At 41.9% G+C, this 25,249-nt stretch overlaps 1 protein-coding gene across 1 annotated transcript in view; it reads left to right on the top strand.

The window, feature by feature from the left end:
- pigg (phosphatidylinositol glycan anchor biosynthesis class G (EMM blood group)) overlaps positions 1–25,249 on the top strand; it is a gene marked incomplete at its 3' end in the record, with an annotated part of 109,359 nt that overhangs the window by 6,698 nt on the left and 77,412 nt on the right. The window contains exons 2-4 of the mRNA XM_079249810.1: positions 2,152–2,361; positions 3,566–3,754; positions 15,741–15,879. Coding sequence (XP_079105936.1) covers positions 2,152–2,361; positions 3,566–3,754; positions 15,741–15,879 — 538 coding nt within the window. The remainder of the gene's footprint in view (positions 1–2,151; positions 2,362–3,565; positions 3,755–15,740; positions 15,880–25,249) is intronic.

Genomic DNA, 25,249 nt, shown 5'->3' with positions numbered 1-25,249 from the left:
TCCCGTTCCACCTCATCACTATGAGAATCTCCCGTTCCACCTCATCACCATGAGAATCTCCCGTTCCACCTCATCACCATGAGAATCTCCCGTTCCACCTCATCACCATGAGAATCTCCCGTTCCACCTCATCACTATGAGAATCTCCCGTTCCACCTCATCACCATGAGAATCTCCCGTTCCACCTCATCACCATGAGAATCTCCCGTTCCACCTCATCATGATGAGAATCTCCCGTTCCACCTCATCACCATGAGAATCTCCCGTTCCACCTCATCACCATGAGAATCTCCCGTTCCACCTCATCACCATGAGAATCTCCCGTTCCACCTCATCACCATGAGAATCTCCCGTTCCACCTCATCACCATGAGAATCTCCCGTTCCACCTCATCACCATGAGAATCTCCCGTTCCACCTCATCATGATGAGAATCTCCCGTTCCACCTCATCACTATGAGAATCTCCCGTTCCACCTCATCACTATGAGAATCTCCCGTTCCACCTCATCACCATGAGAATCTCCCGTTCCACCTCATCACCATGAGAATCTCCCGTTCCACCTCATCACCATGAGAATCTCCCGTTCAACCTCATCATGATGAGAATCTCCCGTTCCACCTCATCACTATGAGAATCTCCCGTTCCACCTCATCACCATGAGAATCTCCCGTTCCACCTCATCACCATGAGAATCTCCCGTTCCACCTCATCACCATGAGAATCTCCCGTTCCACCTCATCACTATGAGAATCTCCCGTTCCACCTCATCACCATGAGAATCTCCCGTTCCACCTCATCATGATGAGAATCTCCCGTTCCACCTCATCACCATGAGAATCTCCCGTTCCACCTCATCACGATGAGAATCTCCCGTTCCACCTCATCACGATGAGAATCTCCCGTTCCACCTCATCATGATGAGAATCTCCCGTTCCACCTCATCATGATGAGAATCTCCCGTTCCACCACATCCCAAAGCTGCTCTGCTGGACTGAGATCTGGTGACTGTGGAGCCGTTGGAGGACAGTGAACTCATCGTCATGGTGGAGATGATGTGAGCTTTGTGACATGGTGCATCATCCTGCTGGAAGTTTCCATCAGAAGATGCTCCACTGTGCTCAGAAAGGGATGAACATGGTCAGCAGCAGGACTCAGGTAGGCTGTGGAGGTTAAACCAGGTCATGTTGGTACTGAGGTAGTGAGCCAAGAAAAAGTTAGCCAACCACCTTAGCCTCAGTTTCCTGTTCTTACTGACAGGAGGGAACCCGGTGTGGTCTTCTGCTGCTGGAGACCATCTGCTTCCAGGCTGGACATGTTGTGTGTTCAGAGATGATGTTCTGCAGATCTTGGATGGAACCAGTGCTTACTGGACTTCCTGTTGATTCTATATCATCTCCAACCAGTCTGACCATTCTCCGCTGACCTCTGGAAACACTCTCTCTCCTTCAGACCTTCTCTGGAAACACTGGAAATGGTTGAAAATCCCAGTAAATACTCAGACAACAACCTCACATCTCCTTCCTTCCTTGTTCTGATGCTCAGTTTGAGCTTCAGTAGGTCGTCTTCACCACGTCTACATGACTACATGCTGTCATGTGATTGGCTGATGAGATATTTGTGTTAACAGGAAGTTGAGCAGGTGTTTCTGATAAAAGAGGCTGTAAACATGAATGCAAACCTTCACAACAACATGAAAGGGAATAAGATTGCATCTTTCTAGACCTCTTTCAGTTCACATGAGGGCTCTCCTCTCAGCAGCGCTTCCTGCCAAACCCAAGGCTTCTTCGCACATCAAGGCTGCAGACTTTCCACAACAGCCTGACTTACCCTTGTCAGTCAAATAGAGGCGATTGTTGTTTTTTTAATTTTAGATTCAGTGATGAAATCAGTAGAAATTGTATCTCATGTCATGTGTCTACCTGATCCAGCTGCCAGTTTCTGTTTGTGGCAGGCGGATCCACATCGTGACCAATCATTTCAAAGGAAAATCCATAACTTTGGTTGTTTTTAAAAAAAAAAAAAAAAAAGTTTATTATAAGTTTATTATAAATCATAGTTGTCCAGGTGAATATGATGTAACTTCTAAGGTTACATAACAGCATTAAAAGACAGTTGTTGAAAAGACGATGACAGAAACATCCCTCTGCAGGCTCTCACCACTGGCAGCATCCCAGGCTTCATCGACGTGGTCATGAACCTAAACTCTCCCGCGCTGCTGGAAGACAACCTCATCTGGCAGGCCAAGACGGCGGGAAAGAGGATCGTCTTCTATGGGGACGACACCTGGGTGCGCCTCTTCCCAAAACACTTCATGGAGTACGATGGCACTACCTCGTTTTTCGTTTCTGACTACACCGAGGTACGCAGGCCTTCCTCTGAACACGCACCAACGTACCACATGTGGCTGTCAGAAGGGGATGTCTGCACCAGGCGGCAGACATGCTTCTGGTTTTAGAAAACAAATGGAAGGAAACTTGTTTTCTGCAGGATATGAAGCTGCATACGGCTGGAAGGGACACGAATCATTAAAAACTGAAGTCGAATCTTTCTGATCACAAAAAGGCTCCAGTTCGTTAAATTACCTGCATCATGCTACAATATGATTTACATTAATGAGGAGGGTTAGATTTTATCCTCCTCAAGTGATCTTACGGAGAGACAAAAGCAGAAAAAATAATATATATATATATATATATGTATGTATGTATGTATATATATAGATATATATGTATGTATGTATATATATAGATATATATGTATGTATGTATATATATAGATATGTATGTATGTATGTATATATATAGATATGTATGTATGTATGTATATATATAGATATGTATGTATGTATGTATATATATAGATATGTATGTATGTATGTATATATATAGATATGTATGTATGTATATATATATAGATATGTATGTATGTATGTATATATATATAGATATGTATGTATGTATGTGTATATATATATATATATGTATATGTATATATACATATATATATATATATATATATATATATATATATATATATATACATATAGGTATATAGGTATATAGGTATCCTCCACATACATATATATATATACATATATATACCTATATATATACATATATATATATATTACATATATACATATACATATGTATATATATATATACATATACATATATATATATATATATATATATATACATATACATATATATATATAGATATATGTGTGTATATATATATATATATATATATATATATATATATATATATATATATATATGTATATATAAACCCTAAATCAGCCCCCCCACATGCAACTAGGCCTGGCAGTCAGAGAGTTAAGGCGTTTATGCAGATATTCGGCGTGACACGGCTCAGAAACGTCTACAGTTTCTACAGTTGCTGCTTTTCTTCCTTAATGCTGGAATTTATTTACAATCAGATAAAAGCAAAACAAATGCAGTAAAAAAATAACAAAAAGAAAAAGGCTGGAATAAAATAAACCACATTTAAAAGCAAACAGACTTCATCATGTCTGCTTTAATCCTGCTGTTTCCATGCAGGTTGACAACAACGTGACCCGTCACCTGGACAGCACCCTGAAGAGAGACGACTGGGACATTTTGATCCTCCACTACCTGGGTCTGGACCACATCGGCCACATCAGCGGCCCTCACAGTTCGCTCATCCAACCCAAGCTGCTGGAGATGGACGACATCCTGAAGAAGATCCACAGCGCCCTCATTTCAAAGGTCACTACGCCTTGCACGTTAGCAAACACACAGACATCTTCTCAGAGGATTAAAGCAAAACCAGGATGCAGAATGTTCCCAACCATCCTCTCCGTACGCCTTCTCTGGCTTGTGTTTGGTGTTAACACTCTGCAACACGTTGCCAGCCTTCAGTAGCAGTTTGACCAGCAGGTGTGAGTCTATCAGCAGGCTGTAAACATCTTTAATCCTGCTGTAAACATGTTTATTTCTGCTGTAAACATGTTTATTCCTGCTGTAAACATGTTTATTTCTGCTGTAAACATCTTTAATCCTGCTGTAAACATGTTTATTTCTGCTGTAAACATGTTTATTTCTGCTGTAAACATCTTTAATCCTGCTGTAAACATGTTTATTTCTGCTGTAAACATGTTTATTCCTGCTGTAAACATGTTTATTTCTGCTGTAAACATGTTTATTTCTGCTGTGAAGTTGGTCTTTTTAACATGGGAGTCTATGGGGATTTGCTCCGTTTTGCAGCCCCTAGTGGATGAAGGGGGAACTGCAGTTTTATGAACTTCCGCATAGGCTTCACTTTTAACCGCTGGAGGTTGCCGCTTGGGTGGAACGGAGAAACAAGTTCAGATTCGCAAAGTTGGGATGGGATCCATTCGTTTCTGTTTCCACAAACACAACCGGGAAGGGTCCTGGAATATCTGATCCAAGCTGTCCTCCTCTCTGTTGGGTCCCAGTCGAACCAGTCCCTCCATTATAAGGTGGAGAAAGAAGATAAACTGGTGGATTTCCACATTTCTGCTCTTTTGTTTCCTCCTTCTTCTCCTTTTTTTAAAATAATTCAATGGTTTTTATTTTTTCATTATGCAAACAAGAAATACAAAATACTGAACAGAACACATAAAAGGAGGTTTCAGGGAAAAATAGAAATAAAATATGAAAAAGTAAATAAGATGGGAAAGCAAGGAAACATGGTAGGAAATTCAGAGCATATGTTCACCAAAACTATTGGAGTTTAGCTTCATAATATCCTGTCCATGATCTGCATTCAGTCTCCCCAGCGTCTTTTCACATGCTGCCGTCTGGTTTATCCACATGTTTAATGTGAGGATCTTTCCAGCATTACAGAATAGTCCGTGCTCATGTCGGTATGCCTGTTTTTAATATTTTGAAGATACTTTTACTTAACTGGGAAGCTATAGTTCTGTCTCCAAGGATCTATAGTGTTGGACATGTGGGAAGTTCACAGTTTAACCATCTGCTCATGTAATCAATAACATTTTTTCCACAAGGGCAACATTTTAGAACATTCCTGTAGTGTATGGAAAAATGTGCCACTTTTCCCCCACATTTCCAGCACCAGTCATTGTTTAATAAACCTTTTCAATTAAGCCTTAATATCTAGGAATTGTTTTATACTGAATAAATATGACGCCAGCTTCTCCTATATGTTCTTCGGGGTTGGAAAGAATCCCCTCCCATGTTTTTTCATCCAATGTCCAAGATAAATCTTTCTCCCATATCTTCTTCATAGTGTTACAACTATTACTTTTAATCCAGGGACACATCTCGTACCAGCTCCGGGCCCTTTGATAAGTTTTGGGCAGGCGTAGATAGAATTCAATTGAACTTCTATCTTGATGCACGGGGACAACTACGGTGGCCGACGGGTGCAACAACAAAACAAAAAACACAAACTACAAACTACAAAACAAAAAAACACAAACAAATTAAGAAACAGCAACAAATTAAAAATAACAATTAAAAAATACACAATGACAAGTTAAAAAACACGACAAATTTAATTAACACTACAAAAAATTCTAAAAAACACAACAAATAAAAGAAAAAAAAAACCCCCACAATGACAAATAAAAAACGACGAACTTAGAAAAAGCACAACTACATTAACATAGCGGAGGAGGTAGGTACCAGCGGGCAACAAGAGAAATGGCTGATTGGACGACGGTGCTTTTGTACCTCGTTCAGTTTGGAGTAGAGGAAAAGCTGAAGTGGTACTAAATTTGTTTTGTTAAATACTACAGAATTGTTCGAAGTAGTTTTAGTGTGCTGATTGAGGCACATTTTGTGTAAAGTGTGTAACAATCAAAATATTCTTGGATAGCAGCAGCTATGTTTGGGCTCCGGGTTACGTTCGTGTTTTGAAAACTGCGCTACGTACACAACAACTTCCGGTTCTAAAGCCGTCTGGCACCATCGTCCAAGCAGCCATTTCTCTTGTTTATAGTTTTCTTCATGTTTTTTTATTTGTTGTGCTTTTTTGAATGTTTTGGTAGTGCTAATTTAATTGATTGTGTTTTTTAATTTGTCATTGTGTATTTTTTAAATTTTGTGTTGTGTTTTTTGTTTTGTAATTGTGGTTTGGACTTTTCAGGGCCACCGTAGAAAACAGATGCATGTAGGAATAGAAATGCAAGCAGGAAACGCTGTGATGTATAGAAGAGCTGGGATTGGCTCCGCTTGCATTGCAGCTGTTTCTCCATATGAAGCGCGTTTGCATCCGTTGGCCACCGTACACAACCTTTTTCCCACAACGTCTCATAAGTACTTCCAAAAGTGGCCTTTCCCCTCCAAGTGAAATTTGTCTTTAAGTCTGAAGTTGCCCTTTTAAAATAGGTCATCTATCACCCTGATGCCTTTCTGAAACCTTGGTTTTGGGTTATGCCATAGGGATGAATATTGTTTAGTAGGGCTGTGACGATATGCTTTTGTCCAGATTCAATTCGATTCCAATTTTTTGGGTGCCCATTAATTTTAAATTGAGATTCTCAAAATTCAAGATTGATGATTTTTGTAGATTAAATTTTTTTTTTTTTTTTTATAAAACTTCTTTTTGCAAGTAATATTTCTTGATTTCAGTGAGGAAAAAACAACCCAGTAGCCAGATCATCATTCTGCTGCTATAATGCCCAAGAACACAAGTAAAAAGATCAATAAAACCAATGAAAATGACAAATTTTTTACACTGGATTAATTTTATTTATTTAAAAAAAAAAAGTTTTAACAAAAAATCTATTTTTAAAATTGTGAAGAAAAAAAATCCCGATTTCCGATTTTTCGATTTGATTTTCCCACCCCTGTTGTTTAGTGTATTGACAAGTCTTGCATCTCTTACGTGCCTCCTGCCAACCATTTTGTAGCGTCTTAGAATATCGATACTTCCTTTATTTTGCTCTTTTGTTTCTGTCTTCATTTCCCTCTACAAGATGTGACCTCATGAAACGCAGAACACCCTGGAAAAGGGTTGTTTTGTGTGTTTTGTAGCCAAAATGAACCTTTCTGCCAATTTTTGTTGATTTCATTTGAAACTTTTTTAAGAAAAGTAGCTCATTTTATTTCTAGTTTTTTAAATTTAAAAATAAAAACGACTTGTTTTGACTCAATCTGTAAACATTGCTGGTATAAAACCTGTAATGAGTTACCCTGAGGATCCGTAATTCAGCCACACACAGGGAGTTCTGGACAAATGACCAGTTTATTGGTGGAGGAGTATGAATAGAAGATCAGTCCAGGGGAGTGCTCTGCAGAAGAAACCAGGCAACAGCTGGGAGGTAAACAGGATGGCAAAATACTCATCCAGGCAACGACAAGGCTCAGAGATCCAAAGACAGGCAGGGTCGGTAACCAGAAGATCCGAAAGGTAGCGGTGTCCGTCGAGGGCAAGGCAAGGAGGGTAATCCAGGGGCATAAAGCAGAAGGTCGGCAACTGAGGAACAATCCGTAGAACGCTGGAACACAACTAGACATTGGTCTGATTATTATCTGGCAGAAAAGGAGGGATTGGAGGGAGCTTAAGTAGGCAGTGAGAGAAAAGGAAACCAGGTGAACTGAATGAGGTAGCAGAGGCAATTAGGAAGCCAGCAGGTGGATCGAGTAATCAATGAGCGCCAGGAGATCAGGGTGGCAAAAACATGACAAAAACCAACATATTCTGATGGTGACACTGGTCCTTACAGCAACAGAAAATGCACAAAAACTGGATGTCAGCTTGTTTATTGCCTGAAACTAAAGTAAAAATAAATAAGTTAAAGATGGATGGGCGCAGGGCGATGAGAAATATCTTCCCATGCTTTTCCCCCGTTGGTTCTGAACGGAGTCCCGCATCTTTTCCAGGCTCAGGAAAGGCATTACAGTTGTGCTCATATTTATTCGTATTTATTCATCCCCTTTCATTAAAGAAGGAAAAAAAACAGCTGCCTGTAAAATAAGCTGAAATTGACTAAAGTAATAATAAATAAAAATTTTTATGAAAATCATGACATTATTTTCTAATTCTGGTTCAATAGAAATATTTTTTTAAAAAGCAAACAAATGAGATAATTTATTACATATTACATCAGTCATAAAGTCATATTTAGTTGAACAATGCTTTAATGTTTCCGCTCCAGTCAGGTGTTTTCTGTTCCTCTCAGTCAGACTTCTGCACCTGTTGGCAGGTATTTTGTCCCACTGTTCAACAGAAAAGTCTCTCATTTGTCCAGGACACATTTGTTTGTTTGTTTTTTTCTTTCTTTAACTCAATTAAATGAAAAAACAGCGTCTTATATTCCTAAATGATATTTTTGTATATTTTTAGTTATTGTTCCTTTTTTAAGTCTCCAGTTATTTGAGTGACTGTTGTAAATTCAGCCTTTTCTTTAATGAATACATATGAGCACAACTGACGGTGCATGTCGGCAGAGCGGCGCTCTTCATCGGAGCAAAACAGCTCGCCGGGCCATGATGGAGTAAAGGTCGACCAGCATCAGAGGCGACATCGTGGCTCCCCGAGTTAAAACCAAATAAAGCTGAAAGGGGGTCAGGAGTGGTAGTTACCCCATCACACTACTGGTTTTTATTACTCACCTCAGGAGCCCAGCGGCGTCCTGCAGGAGGTCTGAGTGAAACCTCTGTAAGGCGACGCCGCTGCAGCAGTAAGTGCCGGATTGCTGAGTCCGTGTGCAGCAGGAGGAAAATGAAAGGCGGCGTTGAAGCGACGGGCCTCAAAGCTTCATTTGTGATGTGAGTCGCCTGTTTCAGCGAGCGAAAAGATGCAACAAGTTCCATTAAAACGAGATTGAAAAGTGGGACCTCCTGGTCACAGGGACCTCAGTCAGACCTTTGTGTTAATGGAGAGCACATGGCCTCAATCTCTTTTTCTCTATGTTTTAAATTTTAAAGCTGCTTTCTGGTTTGATGTTTGAAGCGTGAAGCTTCAGTCCGACCAGCGGAAAAGAAAGTAACCTGAATAATCCTCTGCAAGAGACGGATGCAAAACATTTCTGCTCCTTTTCTCCTTTTCTTTTCAGTATTTTATACAAACTGTGATGTTTTAGATCATAGAAATGTGCTTATTGCAGTATACGTTCATAAATGCGGGTATTCAGCCTATTCTTCCTCTTCTTAGTAAGGTGCGGCTGAATAAATCCATAAAGCTGCAGTTGTTTTCTGTCGTTTACGATGCGGCAGCAGGAGAAACTGGTTCAGCAGGAGTTGTTAAACCCGTCTCAGCCAATCCCTGCCAGCGTTGAGCGTGTGGAGAGGCCATGCATGGAAACAGTTCGAGCTATTCTTATCCAGCCTTTCCAGAACTAGGGGTCCCGCCGAACTTGGAGAAATTGTATTAATAAACCTTGTTCTGATTTCCCTGCAATTCAGGAGTTTCCCCAGTAGATGGCAGACTGTAGACACATGTATGATGTAGCCGATTATGTTTGTCCACATTTGTGTTTTAATCTTTGACCCCTCAGTAAAGATCTATTAAAAAAAAAAAAAAGAAAAAAGAATAGTGGACGTAGAATGTCGAGTTTTATAAGGAATTGACAACTAAATATTTTGTTGCTGAACACTGATCAGCTGCTGTTTGCCTGAAATGCCAAGAGACTGTTGCGGTTTTTAAAGAATATCCTGGTGAGGAGAAGTGTCCAGCTCACATGAGTTGAAAACAGGGGTGCCTCAAGGGTCGGTGCTCGGCCCTCTTCTCTTCTCACTGTACACCTCCTCACTTGGTGCAGTCATAAACTCTTCAAGGAGCACTTCAACACGTAGTTTAGCTATATTTATTGGAAAGTTGGAGAACTTAGCCCAGTTCTTTGCAACAAACTTTATGGTATGAATTCTTTGTATTATAACACAGGTGATATTATGGGGTGGGAAGGGAGTAAACAAACAAACAAAAAAAGCCTGTAGCACTTCACGGGAATACCTGTATCCAACTGGACAGTCCACCAGCACCTTCCTACGATGTCCTCTACTTTGATTTCCTGCTTGTGTTGTTCTCACTCATATGTAAGTCGCTTTGGATAAAAGTGTTGCTACATGACTGTAGAATAGAATAGAATAGAATAGAATACCAATAATCACTTTGCCACAAAACGTGCTAACTATGCTAACCATCAGTCAATGAAAAAACAGGACGCTACTGTTCAGAGGTGAAAAATGCATTTGGAAGTAAGTTGTTCAGTCAGCCCATGTTACATGTGATTTCTGTTAAGGGTTGTGTAGGTGCTAGGGCTGTGACAATGTGCTTTTGTCCCGATTCGATTACGATTTTTTTGGGTGCCGATTTGATTTAAATTGCGATTCTCACAATTCTTTGATATTGCTGATTTTATGTAGATTTAAAAACTAAATAAATGTATAAAACTTATTTTTTTGCTTGTAATATTTCTTGATTTCAATTAGAAAAAAAAACAACACAGTAGCCAAATCATCATTCTGCTGCTATAACGCCCCAGAAGACAAGTAAAAAGATCAATAAAAACAATAAAAATGACAAAATTTTTATAATGGATTCTTTTTATTTGTTTGAAAAAAAAAAAATCTTTTTTTTTGTTATATTTTAAACAAAAAAATCGATTTGAAAATTGTGAAGCAAAAACAATCCAGATTTTTTATTTTTCAATTCGATTTTCCCGCCCCTAGTAGGTGCACCTTCATTCTCATAATACGCATACTGGAGTGCTGTAGCTGCGCTGGTCCTTGAGTTTTGGCTCGGAGGACATTTGGCACATTGAATAGAAGGAGCTGCATAAGTAGAGCTGCAGCTCCTTCAGGAGGAGTGATGTTCATATCCTGAAAGATAGAAGAACTCTCACTGCTTTAAAATAGTAACTTTTAGAAATAAAAGAAAAAAAGCTTTATTTTGTTCATTTAATTTCTGTGTTTTAAGAGTCATTTCAATAAATAGCTAAATACACGAGACTTGAAAGACATTTTGTTGTCATGATAACCCTAACCCTCAATTGAAATTAAAGCACATGTTTTCTACATATCTCATTTTTATTTTTTTTCTGATGAGGTGGATTATCAAAACCCTCCATCCATCTGCTCCTCGTCCCTTCTGTCAAACTTTAGGACATTTGTGGACCACTAGTCGAAAAGTTTGCCCACCCGTGGTCTACAGGGTTGCCAAGTCATTATAAAACAATATAGCTTTTATTTATTAAGTTATTTGGTTTTTATGAGGGAGGTCAAAATGAATGCATTAATGCAAAGCCTGGTCTGTGTTGTATACCAGAGCCATTAAAGTACTTAAAATGGCATTTTAACTTTAGATCTTTTCCGTTTCGGCCAGAAATATGTTTAATCCATTTCTTTATCTACTGTTCTGATTAATAATGCAATTGAACGCGTTTATCCAGACATGAATAGAGCCTGAGTTTACAATATTAATTTCTGGGTCTGTAATTTGATTCAGTCATCCACTAAATTACATTTAGATTGAAAATGTTGTAATTCTATCAATCAAAATTAATTGATTACAAAGCCTGTTATTAATTAGATTAACTGAGTTAAGCGAACGTACTGGTTCTGTCATACCTCATTATTAATGTTATCTGTGTAAAATCAGCAGATTTTACCAATTCATTTTAACTATAAGGACAATAATAATATGGTTTTTATGCTTGTTCATGGTGCTTCTGCAACACCGTCAGTGTATTTTATCTAGAAAATCTTCTACTTAGCTCCAAAATGCAACATGTTTTCAAAAGTCTTAATTCTTTCCGCTGTGTGGTTCAGGTAGCCTGAGACTGGACCCTCCGCCACCCATCTGCCAGACCATCGTGGTTCATCCAGATGAGGCTCGGGGCGAGCCACTGCTGCTCTCCATCAGAAAGGAGCTAGTAGAGGCGGTTTAGACGTCCTGGTCAGGTTTCACCTCTCAGGAGAGGTTTTTACAAGCAAGTCCGTCCTGGAGGAGACTTTGAGCGAATCTCATGACCTGCTGGGGGGGATTTTATCTCTTGGCTGGCTTAGGAAAGCCTCGGGGGGTTCCCTCCAGAGGCGCTGGAGGAAGCGGCCAGGGAGGATCTGTGGAGTAAAATTGGTCTCAGATGTGTAAAACGCGAGTAGGTTGGTGAGCTTTCAGATGTGTGTTTGAATTTACACACAAATATGAAGCAGTTTAAACCAAGTGGCAACATCCGGGGGTAAAAACTGAAGCCTATATGGAAGTGCATCAAACTGCAGTTCCCCCTTTATCCACTAGGGGCTGCAAAACAAAGCAAATCCCCATAGACTCCCATGTTAAAAAGACCAACTTCACAGCAGAAATAAACATGTTTACAGCAGAAATAAATATGTTTACAGCCTGGTTCAAAAATCCATTTTAGGTTTAATAGGTCAGGTTTACCTTCATGACAACTGTGGGGGGAGTGATTTTTTTTTTCCTAACTTGCCCATTTAAAAGTAATTTAATCTGGAAGTTCGGCATATTTTGATGTCCTTTTGATTGACAAGTACCCAATCTCTCGCTTCAAGTCAGAAGACAGAACCACCGCGGTTTTTAGCTGGTTAACAACGTGACTTAGCTTTAGCCCGCTTACCTCCGTTAGCTGGTTAGCTCCTGTTATCTCCAGGTTAGCTCGGTTAGCTCTTAGCTACAGGCAGCTCTGAGCTTGCTCGATGTCAGTCATCCACCATGATGCTCACAGTCCCCCTCTCAGCTCCACCTCTTTGCCCATATTTGTATTTTCCGGGCGAGATGATGCACATGCCCCTGCAAAAAAGGTGATGGTAGGAACCGCCCACCGAGCTTCAATTCAGCTCTTTAGAAACCTACGGGTGACGTCATGGAGGCTCCGCCCATCTCTTTGTATACAGTCTATGGTTTAAACCAAGTAGCAACATCCGGTGGATTAAAGTGAAGCCGAAACCTGCAGTTCCCCCTTCATCCACTAGGGGCTCCTAAACAGAGCAAATCCCCATAGACTCCCATGTTAAAAAGACCAACTTCACAGCAGAAATAAACATGTTTACAGCAGAAATAAACATGTTTACAGCAGAAATAAACATGTTTTCAGCAGGATTAAACATGTTTACAGCAGAAATAAACATGTTCACAGCACGGTACAAAAACATTTTCGGTTTAATAGGTCAGGTTTACCTTCATGACAACTGTGGGGGGGAGTGAATTTTCATCTAACTTGCCCGTTTAAAAGTAATTTTGTCTTGATATTCTGCATATTTTGGGGCGTGTTCTTTTGATTGACAGGTATCCGATGTCCGACTTCAAGAAGGAGGAATGTAGAACAACCGTGGTTTTTAGCCAGTTAACAGAATGACTTAGCTTTAGCCTGCTTACCTCTGTTAGCTTTGTTTGCTCCTGTTAACGCCAGGTTAGCTCGGTTACAGACAAGTCGGCAATCGCTAGATGTCAATCATTCACAACACGCACACAGTCCCCCTCTCAGCTCTACTTCTTTGCCAATATTGTTTGTATTTTCCGGAAGAGACAACACGCGTGGTGGCGCGTAAGATGGCGATGGTAGGAAGAGCTTAAGTTCAGCTCTACAGTTCAGACTGTACAGTCTACAGCTTGAACACATGAAAAATAATTGTCAAAATACACCAATAAAGTCTAACTTTTAATCTACTTCTACATACATGTATACATACTGTATTTACTTCAGACCAGAACTCTGTACAGTAAAAACACACACATAACGTGTGTAACATGTTCAGTAAAATAAAAAAGATTGCTCATCAGGAAAGAATGAAGAATAAAAGTATGTCTTTAGAGAAACTTTTATAAATGTCCAGGTTAGGAGCAGCCTTGACATGTTTCTGTGTTTATGGGAAGCAACCGCAAAGAAATTATCTCTGAGGTTTAACCTGATCCGTGGAGACCACCAAAGGCCCGTTTCCGCTCAGTGGTTTGGTTCGGGTTGGTGCGGTTTGGAACTTTTAGAGCTGTCGAGCCAATTCAGGGGAGTGTTTAAACAGGAAGTCAGAGCTACAGCGTACACCGTACCCTGCCAGGCTAACATGACATTACAAAGAGCAACGCAAAAAGCAACAATAGCTTAGAAAGTGTATGGTTATGAACCCAACTGGGCCGTACTGTTGCATCCAGGCGCCTTTTACCGTTTATCTCTCTAGCATTGACTGAACCGTGGCCTGAGCGGCTACGCTGCGTTTCTTTTATGCTTTTGTGACGTTTTTCTGTTCACCAACAATGGATTGTATCGTGTGACGCCTCTAGATCTGTCTTCTCCATCCATACCATTTTCTATAGACCAACATGTGTAGCAGGTCCATAAACTGTGCCCTTTGGTTCGGTTGTGTGGGATGTTTTTATAGTGGAAATGCAGAAAATGGCATAAACAACTGAACCAAACTGAACTGAACCGCCGAGCGGAAACTGAGTCTTCAGCCTGAGGACCTGAAGTGAACTTTAATAACTTAAAAGATCTGATAAGCAAGAAAACCTTCCAACCAGTGGTCGGCTCGATGGGGGGCCGGTGTAAAAAGAAAGGATTTGGGTCGACTTGCTCGGATATGGATGGATGGAAGTTTTAGCGCTTTTATAAATTAATCTTTTTATACCGACCTCCAAACTCCTGGAAGACCTCTGGTTGGAGGCAGCGACCGTGAAATGGAAGTCATTTTGTTTGCTTTTATTTCTGGCTTGCTCTTGAAGAACACAAGCTTCCATCTGACTCGGCAGAGCCGGGCTGGTTTGAAGAAAGGTCGAGTATGAAGTCTGAAAACAAACAAACAAAAAATGCCTCCCAAAGAGGCCGGTCTTCCCGCTTTCATCCACAGGAAAGAGGAGTAAACTCTTACTCATCGTAAGCAGGGAAGCGGTTCTTTTCTTATCTTTTATTTCCTTTTTGAGCTCCCTATAGTTCAGGGCCGTCTGTAACAAACATCCAAAAGGTAAATCTGGGACAGATTTGTTGCTTCTGTGCTGACTAAGAATCCTAATGGCCCATCAGAGGACTGCAACAGGACGCGGTGGCTTTTATATCCTCTTCAGAAGAAGTGTAATCAGTGTATTTGTAAAGCTTCAGCTGCAAAGTGATGTGTGCTGACACAACCAATTCTCTCTGTTTAGATGAAGTCATCGTGCTTGACGTGAAAGTTATCATTCTACCCGACTTGGCTTGCAAACGCCAGAGCAGGATTTATCTAGCGCTGCTCAGCTTTTCAGGCCGTGTGTGTTATAAATAAAAGAATACATTTTCCTTCTTGAATAAAAAATAAAGCGTATGCCCTTTGATTGGGGGGTGTTTGTGTGTTGCTCCAGTGGAACTGAAGGCTGTTCTGAGAGTATTGTAATGTGTGGAAGGACTTGGCTTGTGTTTTACATCCGCAGTCGTGTTGTAGATCAGCCCTCTCCGCTGTGACTCATGAGGCATCCCTGTCGGATTCCTAGCGTTCTCGTGACTGCAGTTGAAAATGAATCACTTGAGGAAGAAACAGATCTTGATCAAAGTCTGTCACCCTCATCTCTTGTGTTTGTTTGCTGCCTTTACTGCCGTTTTGTTTTAAGTAAGGAGATGGGACAAAACTGTGCCCTGGAGTGTTTGTCATGACTTTCTTTTTGGAAATGATCGTTTCAGTTGAAAATCAAAGGCATAAACACCCTTGTAAGTTTCCTGTTTCTCGTTATTTTTTGCCAATTTCCACATGAGGTGTGTTGTGTTTGCCAACTCACTTCCAAGCTTTCACTTCTCACCTTTGACTGTGGCCTCTTTTCATTCTCCTTTATGTTTGCTTCCCTCAGGAAACTGAAGGGTCCTTGCCCTACCTGCTGGTTCTGTGTGGAGATCACGGCATGTCAGAGACCGGCAGTCACGGAGGTTCCTCGGAGCCAGAAGTCAACACTCCTCTGGTGCTCATAAGTCCGGCCTTCAAAAGGAAAGGTAAGCCGTCTGAACGTTGGCGGAGCTGGCTGGACTTTTCTACATTAGCTGACCAGAGGCTGGGCAAGACTGTATCAGGACGGTCATATGCTAAGACAGGAGAGGATTGTGTTCCTTTTCTGACACATATAGATAACTGTTGTCACATTCGAGAGACAGAAAGTGTCTTTAGATCAATAGTCACAAGGTGGAAATATTTGCAACAAGTTCATGAAGGCCCATCTGGTTTCCAGCTACTCGTAAATGATCTTAGCGCACCGTCACGGCAAAATAAAAGCCGGCAGATTTCTGATATTTGATTTTCAGATATTATAAATTTTATTGTGTGAATGGATTCTCTAGGGATACACCGATCTACTTTTTGGGAGTTCCAATCCGATCCGATATCTGAAATCTGAATATCTGCCGATATCAGATGTGTTTATGTGAACATTATTGTGACTATGGTTATTACTGCTGTTATAACTGTGTAAGATCTCATTAGGTTGTAATAAATGACCCATCCTTTCTGAAGTTACCTCACCAATACAAATATAATAACATTACAGATCGAACTATTTCAACAAGTTTTATTCTGATTTGTCACATTTGACCTAAATACAACTATAAATGTGTGGTTTGGAAACAAAGATCTGGCTTTTAGTGCCGTGTTCCTCATCGCATGCGGCTCTCTGACTCTTGCCTTGCGGCTCGTGAAGCAGCCGCTGGCTTTCTGAAAATGCATCTAAACAAGTCATAATGATCCTCAACGCTGCAGTTCTCTCCACAAACAAGAGCTGCAGGCTGCTTGCAGAAACTTTGCTGTCCTAACGGCCCTAACTGACCCTGTCAGAGTTGCCAGGTTTGGCTGATTTCAGCTGCAGCGAACTCCACCAAAGAGCTGCTCCGTCGGTAGCTCCGTATATATATTGAATAAGAAACGCCCACATTCTGGAGGTATTATTGTATTTTCACCAGATACTGTTGCATAAGAACGCCATTACTCCATGTAATAATCAGGATAACCATTCCTTGCTAAAAAGCTGAATGTTACTGATTTGGCAACGTAGCAGGATACGTAGCGTGGAAACGCTGCTTTTTGGGGGGTGGCGGCTCTCCTCTTGTCTTAGTATGCTGAATGCGGCTCTCGTTGAATTAACAGTGAGGATCACTGTTTTAGTGGAACAAAAATGTCACATTTTAACATTCAAGGCATTTATTTCTTTTGAAACACGTCCGAAGCATCAAACACATCTGTGCTGGCTGGACTAGTGTGGTATCGGTTGTGGTATCGGGACACTTTTATTAATACCAAGTACGAGTACACGCGCTTGGTATCGAGCCGATTCTGGTATCGGTGCATGTATCTGTGAAGATTTACAGACCAGAATAATGGTGTGATATTGCACTGAGGAAATGTGACACTGCTCTGAGAATACCTTCATTTTGAAAAACAAACACTGGAGTCTGGAGCTCCTTTCTGGTTGCACTGCGGCTCGCTCCAAAGTGGCGTCGAAGCGGCGACGTTACATTTTCTACAACAAGCCAGAACGTTGCGTTTGCTTTTAGAGGCAGAAAGAACAAGTAGAAAGTTTGTTCCTTCTGGTTCATTCACCTTTGTGCGTGACCAGGCAGGTTATGCACGCGACGGGATCTGTCTTCAAACGCCACGCGATGTAAACGTTTGCGTACTTTTTCATCACCTTGATCAGCTGTTTATTAAAACCGTCCGTTCAATCTACATCAGCAGTAGCGACAACTTTCTGCTTCATTCTTTTGCACGTTAACTGCACCCTCCTCAAGTGTCCAACCAGTCACAGTGCTTCTTATTCATATTTAAAGTGACCCTTCATCTGTGGCAGGACAGGGTTCTGCACACAGTGGTGTCTGTGTCTTCACAAGACACATGCAGTGTGTGTGTTGTTTCATAAAACTCTGAGGAATACCAGAGGAAACCCCAGAAGAATAGCCAGGAGGAAACCTCTGAGGGAACCCTGGTCCTTGGGGTCCATAGAAATATACTCTGGTCCTTTTAGGGAGCAGTATGTGTTAGGGCTGGGCGATTAATCGGATTTTAATCTAAACTACAATCTGGGTTTCCAACGATGATAAAACTAAAAGGGTGTGATTATTTTTCTCTCTGCAGTTTCCTCTCCTGCTGTCTTCAGCTGCTAATCGAGCGTCTCTGGCGTTGCAGCGCTGTGCTGTAAACTCCTCCCACAGCCGCTTTGCTTTCATTCAGACACTGTTGCCAACTTGGCGACTTTCTCGCTAAATCTGGAGACTTTTTTCGTTAAAAGCGACAAATCTAGCAGCTTTTACTGGAGTTATTAGAGACTTTTCTGGTGTTGTGGCGACTGACTTGAAGACACATATTGTTCTGCAGTTACTGTAAGGAAGGAGCAGCGGGAGCCTCTCCCGTCCTAAAGCACTCCCAGGCGGCCAGTCTCAGTCGGCTCCGGCTGCAGGTCCATGTAGAATAACTGCAGTAGGTTGTGGAAGTTCACCTAAACATAGTTTATACCATTGTCACTGACAACTGGCTGCATTATTTTCCTATACATAGTTCGGCCAGTTAAACACTGTAATATCCCTCCGTTACGGGGCGTTACCATAGCAACGCATTAACCAGCTGGTTCAGATCAGCCGTCTTTTAACAGGTGGATGAGAGAAACGTGCTGCAGCCTGACAGCGGTTGTTTGGTATAAAACGTAAAATAGTTCCTATATAAGCTATTATATATATATATAGATATATATATATTATATAAGCTATTTCAAAATTGGATTAAACAACTCAGAACCGTACATTAGACGGTTATAATGCACGACACGGAGTCTAGAACACCACAACGTGCAGGGTTGTTTATAAATACTGGATAATTGTGTTAAATAATACAGATCTTAATTTCAGTTAAAAAAAAATAAAAAATTCATGGTTATAATTTTTGTCATAATGGAGCAGCCCTAGTATGTGGTAGCGGTACGATCAATGGTTTTTCTCTCGACCAGTTCACCACTGTGTGGTGGTTGCCTGAATCCTTGTGTCAGACCACAGTGACTTGTGTTGCGTTGGGGTCTAAGCTGTATCTCCCTGTCAGAAATCAGACGGATTTCAGCAGCGATCAACCAGGCCTGATATCCTCCGATGAGGGGGGGTCATTACCAGCCAAACATCAGCTGTACTTGAACAGAGACCAGATCTCTTCTACAACTCTGTATATCTGTGAATATCTTAAACAGATTACTTTTTAGAAAACAACTTTAAAATGAACTTCAGAGTGGTATAGTGACCTTGCCTTCATGTCTGGTGGGGTGTGTTTCTCCTTTGACCCTGCTTGATGTAACCCAACTTAAACACACCATGATGAAATGAATGTCTTCTTTAGAGGCTTGTGAAGAACCTTCATACGGGGGTTCATGAATCTGAATCCGGTGTGTTAGAGTGGGGACGCGTCTACAACGCACAGGGCTGGACTGAGAAATGCTGAACTAGTCACCTGTCAATCACCTGAGGTGGCACCTGGGGGGTCCAACCAGACATCAGAGCTGGCCTGTGCCACCCTGTCCCCCCCTCTAGCTGTGCCCCTGCCTGTACCAGATGAGAATCATTCAGAATTATGTCTTATTAACAATCTGAAGGTGTGAAGACGCTTCGTAGGGAGGTTCGCTCTGTAGTGATGGAGGCTTGCTGCCGACGTGCGATCCTGTTAATTGGCTTTTTGTCTGTCACGTTTATTTCAGAGCTCCTCCTTGCAGTGATTTTTCTTTAACTTTTGCATAATTCATATTCATCACTTCAGCTCAGTGAGGTTTTCGCTGCAGCCGGGGGTTTAGCTCGCACTCTGCCTCCTGCAGTCGCAACAGCTTGAAGAACTTGCTCAACACTGCCATTTTTATTATTAATAACTCATATTTGGCCAGCCACGACGGGGGGCAGGAAGCACATAAAAGATTAATTTGGGAATTTCTTTGAGAAAATTCATCCAGAGCTTTTTGAATAAACTGTTAAACTTATCAACTTTCTGTAACAAAGCTGCTTTGTACTTTTTATTCACTGTTTTTTTGGATCGATGTTCTGGTTTGATATTTTCCCTTCCTGCTGCAGTCTGAATCCCCTTTTTGCAAAGCGGGAAAAAGAAATGTGTTTAAAGTTTTCAGCCAGGATGAAAACTCTCAGTTTAGTCTTTTTAACCGGCTGCATGACTTCCAGGTAATTGGACGGTGACTTCAGACAGCTTCATGCAAAACATTAGTGTGTGAAAACGTTCGTAGCTACAGATCTATCCCCCTGTGTGGATCTTACAGAGAAATCTGACTTTGTGACTTTATAATGAGCTGAGACCACTGGTCACCGTGAAGCGCATGAAAAGTCACGGACACCTTGCGAGTTTGAGTAATTGTGCAGTGTTGAAATGTACGCCCACAAGTGTTCAGAAGGAGACAAAGAAACGATAGAAGCTGCTGATGAAGCACTTTTGTCTCCATAAGTCACTGGTTCCTCGTGTCTCACTGCTGAGTACTGAGTCAGGATCCACAAGTTCACCTTAATTTCGTCTTTTTTGACTCTTTATTTACCCACTGTCATGTTTCACAAACACATTGTCCAAATACACTGCTCAAGAAAATAAAGGGAACACTAAAATAACACATTGTAGATCTGAATGAATAAAATATTTTATTAAATACTTTGTTCTTTCCATAGCTGAATGTGCTGACAACAAAATCACACAAATTACAATTTTAAATCAAACATATCAACCCATGGAGGTCTGGATTTGGAGTTGGCTGATCCAACTTTGATGTAATGTCCTTTAAACAAGTCAACATGAGGCTCAGTAGTGTGTGTGGCCTCCGTGTGCCTGTATGACCTCCCTACGCCTGGGCATGCTCCTGATGAGGCGGCGGATGTTCTCCTGAGGGATCTCCTCCCAGACCTGGACTAAAGCATCCGCCAACTCCTGGACAGTCTGTGGTGCAACTTGGCGTTGGTGGATGGCGCGAGACATGATGTCCCAGATGTGCTCAGCTGGATCCAGGTCTGGGGAACGGGCAGGCCAGTCCAAAACATCAATGCCTTGGTGTTGCAGGAACTGCTGACACACTCCAGCCCCATGAGGTCTAGCATTGTCTTGCATTAGGAGGAACCCAGGGCCAACCGCACCAGCATATGGTCCCACAAGGGGTCTGAGGATCTCCTCTCGGTACCTAATGGCAGTCAGGCTACCTCTGGCGAGTACATGGAGGGCTGTGCTGCCCTCCATAGAAATGCCACCCCACACCATTACTGACCCACTGCCAAACTGGTCATACTGGAGGATGTTGCAGGCAGCAGAACGTTCTCCACGGCGTCTCCAGACTCTGTCACGTCTGTCACATGTGCTCAGTGTGAACCTGCTTTCATCTGTGAAGAGCTCAGGGCGCCAGTGGAGAATTTGCCGATCTTGGTGTTCTTTGGCAAACGCCAAACATCCTGCACGGTGTTGGACTGTAAGAACAACCCCCACCTGTGGACGTCGGGCCCTCATACCACCCTCATGGAGTCTGTTTCTGACTGTTGGAGCAGACACATGCACATTTGTGTCCTGCTGGAGCTCATTCTGCAGGGCTCTGGCAGTGCTCCTCCTGTTCCTCCTTGAACAAAGAAGGAGGTAGCGGTCCTGCTGCTGGGTTGTTGCCCTCCCACGGCCTCCTCCACGTCTCCTGATGTACTGGCCTGTCTCCTGGTAGCGCCTCCATGGTCTGGACACTACACTGACAGACACAGCAAACCTTCTTGCCACAGCTGGCATTGATGTGCCATCCTGGATGAGCTGCACTACCTGAGCCACTTGTGTGGGTTGTAGACTCCGTCTCATGCTACCACTGGAGCGAAAGCACCGCCAGCATTCAGACCAAACCATCAGCCAGAAAGCATCGGAACTGAGAAGTGGTCTGTGGTCTCCACCTGCAGAACCACTCCTTTATTGGGTGTGTCTTGGCAATTGCCTATAATTTCCACCTGTTGTCTATTCCATTTGCACAACAGCAGGTGGAACTGATTGTCAATCAGTGTTGCTTCCTAAGTGGACAGTTCCATTTCACAGAAGTGTGGATGACTTGGAGTTACATTGTGTTGCTTAGGTGTTCCCTTTATTTTTTTTTTAGCAGTCTATATATAATATTGATGTCTTGTAAAGTTTTTGCAACATCTTTGTTTCTTTGGAACAATAAATCCTGCAGTTTCTGCATGTCTGTGTCATGGTGTGAAGATGTTGGACCCACATGCACGATTAAGCAAGCTGGAGAATGTGAAAATGGTTTATTTGGTGAACTGAGGGGATGGTTCCGGAAAGACCCGAAGGCGGGGTTCTCTGCAAAGATAGATGTATGAGTAATGGAAATGATGGAATAATTCTCAGGGAAGTGAAGGTGTCCTACTTGTTTCGGAGTTGCCGTGAATTCGGGTGGTGTCAGGAGGTCCGAGAGGATGGATGTTGGCAGTGGGTGCCAGTGAGGGTCCTTTCGGTGGAGGGCAGATAGGCAGCGACAAGCTGATCGGATCCGGAGGATAGCCAGTGAAGAGAAAGCCAGGTTATTGGTAGGGAGTGGTTGCTGGTGATGATTGGCTGCTGGGAGGGAAATCGCAGGTAGCTCTGGAGAGTCCACAAAGGAGTGTCTCTGGTAAAAAACAAGAATTTGTAAAGTCTCTCAAACGTTAGAGGATACAGGAACTCGCTGGAGGGCTTAGGTTTTACCACAGAGGCTCAACGCTCAAGCGACGAAGGACTGGCAATCAGCTGCAGATATAGTGCTGGCAGAAGATCTCTAATTCTCTACAGGTGTGCAGGTCTGCACACCTGTGGTGAAAACACCCTCCAGAAAATGGTTCCTCTGGCTCCCTCTGGTGGATCCTGAAAAGAACCCACACCCCCTGACAGTCTGAGCCAATCTGAATGTTTAGGAAGATGTTGATCGGCGCACACTTGATGACATCAGTAAACTCCGTCATCACTTGCAGCATCAAAAGCTTGTCCTTAGTCTTTGATATGGATTTATCTTTGTCTTTGAATTGGCCATCCATCCATCCACCCATCCATCCACCCATCCATCCATCCATCCATCCATCCATCCACCCATCCATCCATCCACCCACCCATCCATCCATCCACCCACCCATCCATCCATCCACCCATCCATCCATCCATCCACCCACCCACCCATCCATCCACCCATCCATCCACCCATCCACCCATCCATCCATCCATCCATCCATCCACCCACCCATCCATCCACCCATCCATCCACCCATCCATCCACCCACCCATCCATCCATCCACCCACCCACCCATCCACCCATCCATCCACCCATCCATCCACTCACCCATCCATCCATCCATCCATCCATCCATCCATCCACCCACCCATCTATCCATCCACCCACCCACCCATCCACCCACCCATCCATCCACTCATCCATCCATCCATCCACCCACCCATCCATCCACCCACCCATCCATCCATCCATCCACCCATCCATCCATCCATCCATCCACCCACCCACCCATCCATCCATCCACCCACCCATCCATCCACCCACCCACCCATCCCATCCCAATCTATTTTATTTTCTGGCACTTATCTGTGTCAGGTCACAGGGGCAGCAACCGAAGCAGGGTTTCATGCACAATCTCATTCTTTCGGTCGCGACCCACAGCTCATGACCATAGGTGCGGATAGGAACGTAGATCAGCTGGTAAATCAAGAGCTTTGCCTTCTGGCTCTTTGACTTGGCACTCTGTATTTATCGGTATCGATCGATAATGGTATTGAAAATTAAGAGATGGGCCAAATTGGTGTATCTGATATTGGTAAGGTAGTAAGGTACATCCCTCCGAGATAGTAGATGTGGATCTGTACAGATCTTTTTGTGTTTTTTGACGCTCATTGAGCTTCAAAGATTTTATATCTTTTGTATTATCAACCAAATTTTTATTGTTTTTATTAATCCAATCATTTTTTCACCTTCACTTCAAGGTTAACGGTGTAAAAATGATATTTGATGGACTTCCCTGAGTTTTTGTATCATTAATTATTCATTTTTGCTGGTGTACAGGTTCTGGATAAACCTGTAGCAACACCCCTGCTGCCTTTCAGAAAGAGATGCATTTAGCAGCCTGCCATCTGCTATTCTCATATTAATATCACTGTTATCTGACAGAACAGAAAGAGCTGTAGGTGTTTCAGTGATTAGATGAATGAGAAGAATATTTCTAAGTGCTCTGTAGAGCCTGACTGAGGTTAAACGTGCAGTAGGAGCGTGTTCCTTATGTTATTTAGCTCTCTGTGTGACTGCATGAGTCAATTTTAAATCTGGATTTATTCTCTGTCAGAATATTTTCTAGTCAAGGTGAAGCTCACAGTCTGAACTGAAACCATCAAACCTTTTCCTTTTTTTTCTATGATTGAGCTACTGTGTCTCACATGGCTCAGTATTTATGATTTAGGTTTCCAAGCCATTAATGAAAGTAGAAAATGTAAGTTATGTCTGTTTTTATATCTCAGTCTAAACTTTACAGAAGTCAGTGTTTAAAAACCGATTAATGCTCCAATTTTCCTTTTTATTAGCTGATACTTAGTTTTCATAACACAGACAAAAGCATCAGAGCAAGAAGCCAATAAAACATAAAAAATGAGAATGAAAACAAACTGAACAGAACAAAAGGTGAAACAGAAAAGTTTAAACGGACAACTAAACAAAATGTGCACGACATAGAAACATGACTCAATACCTACAGAGAGGTGGAGCCCTCACTGGAAAACCATATGGAGGCCACGCATGCTGACATTTCTGCACATTAGATTAGATTAGATTGGATAATCTAACGAATCTAATCTGATCTAATGGAGACCATGCATGCTGACATTTCTGCACATGTGAACAACATTAGTAAAGGTGTTGGTTTAGGAAGGATTTCATGTGGTTTACATGCGGTTTTCTTGTTCTTCAATGTGAGGCAGGTTTTTTTGTATGTGCTTCACATGTTCGTGAACATCTGGTGCACATGTATTTGACAAATGTGTAACACTCAAGAATGTTCCAGGAATGTCCCTCTGTAATGGTCACAATGCAGACACCAGTGGACTGAATCATCATTATTATCATCATCATCATCATTATCCTCATCACAATTATCCATATCATCATTATCATAATTATCATCATTATCCTCTTCATCATCATCATTATCATCATTATCCTAATCATCATCATTATTATCATCATCATTATCCTAATCATCATCATTATCATCATTATCATCATTATCCTAATCATCATCATTATCATCATTATCATCATTATCCTAATCATCATCATTATCATCATTATCCTAATCATCATCATTATCATC

The sequence above is a fragment of the Telmatherina bonti genome, assembly GCF_933228915.1.
Source record: "Telmatherina bonti genome assembly, chromosome: 12".
NCBI classification, from domain to species: Eukaryota; Metazoa; Chordata; class Actinopteri; order Atheriniformes; family Telmatherinidae; genus Telmatherina; species Telmatherina bonti.
This window is presented reverse-complemented; position numbering and strand designations above follow the sequence as displayed.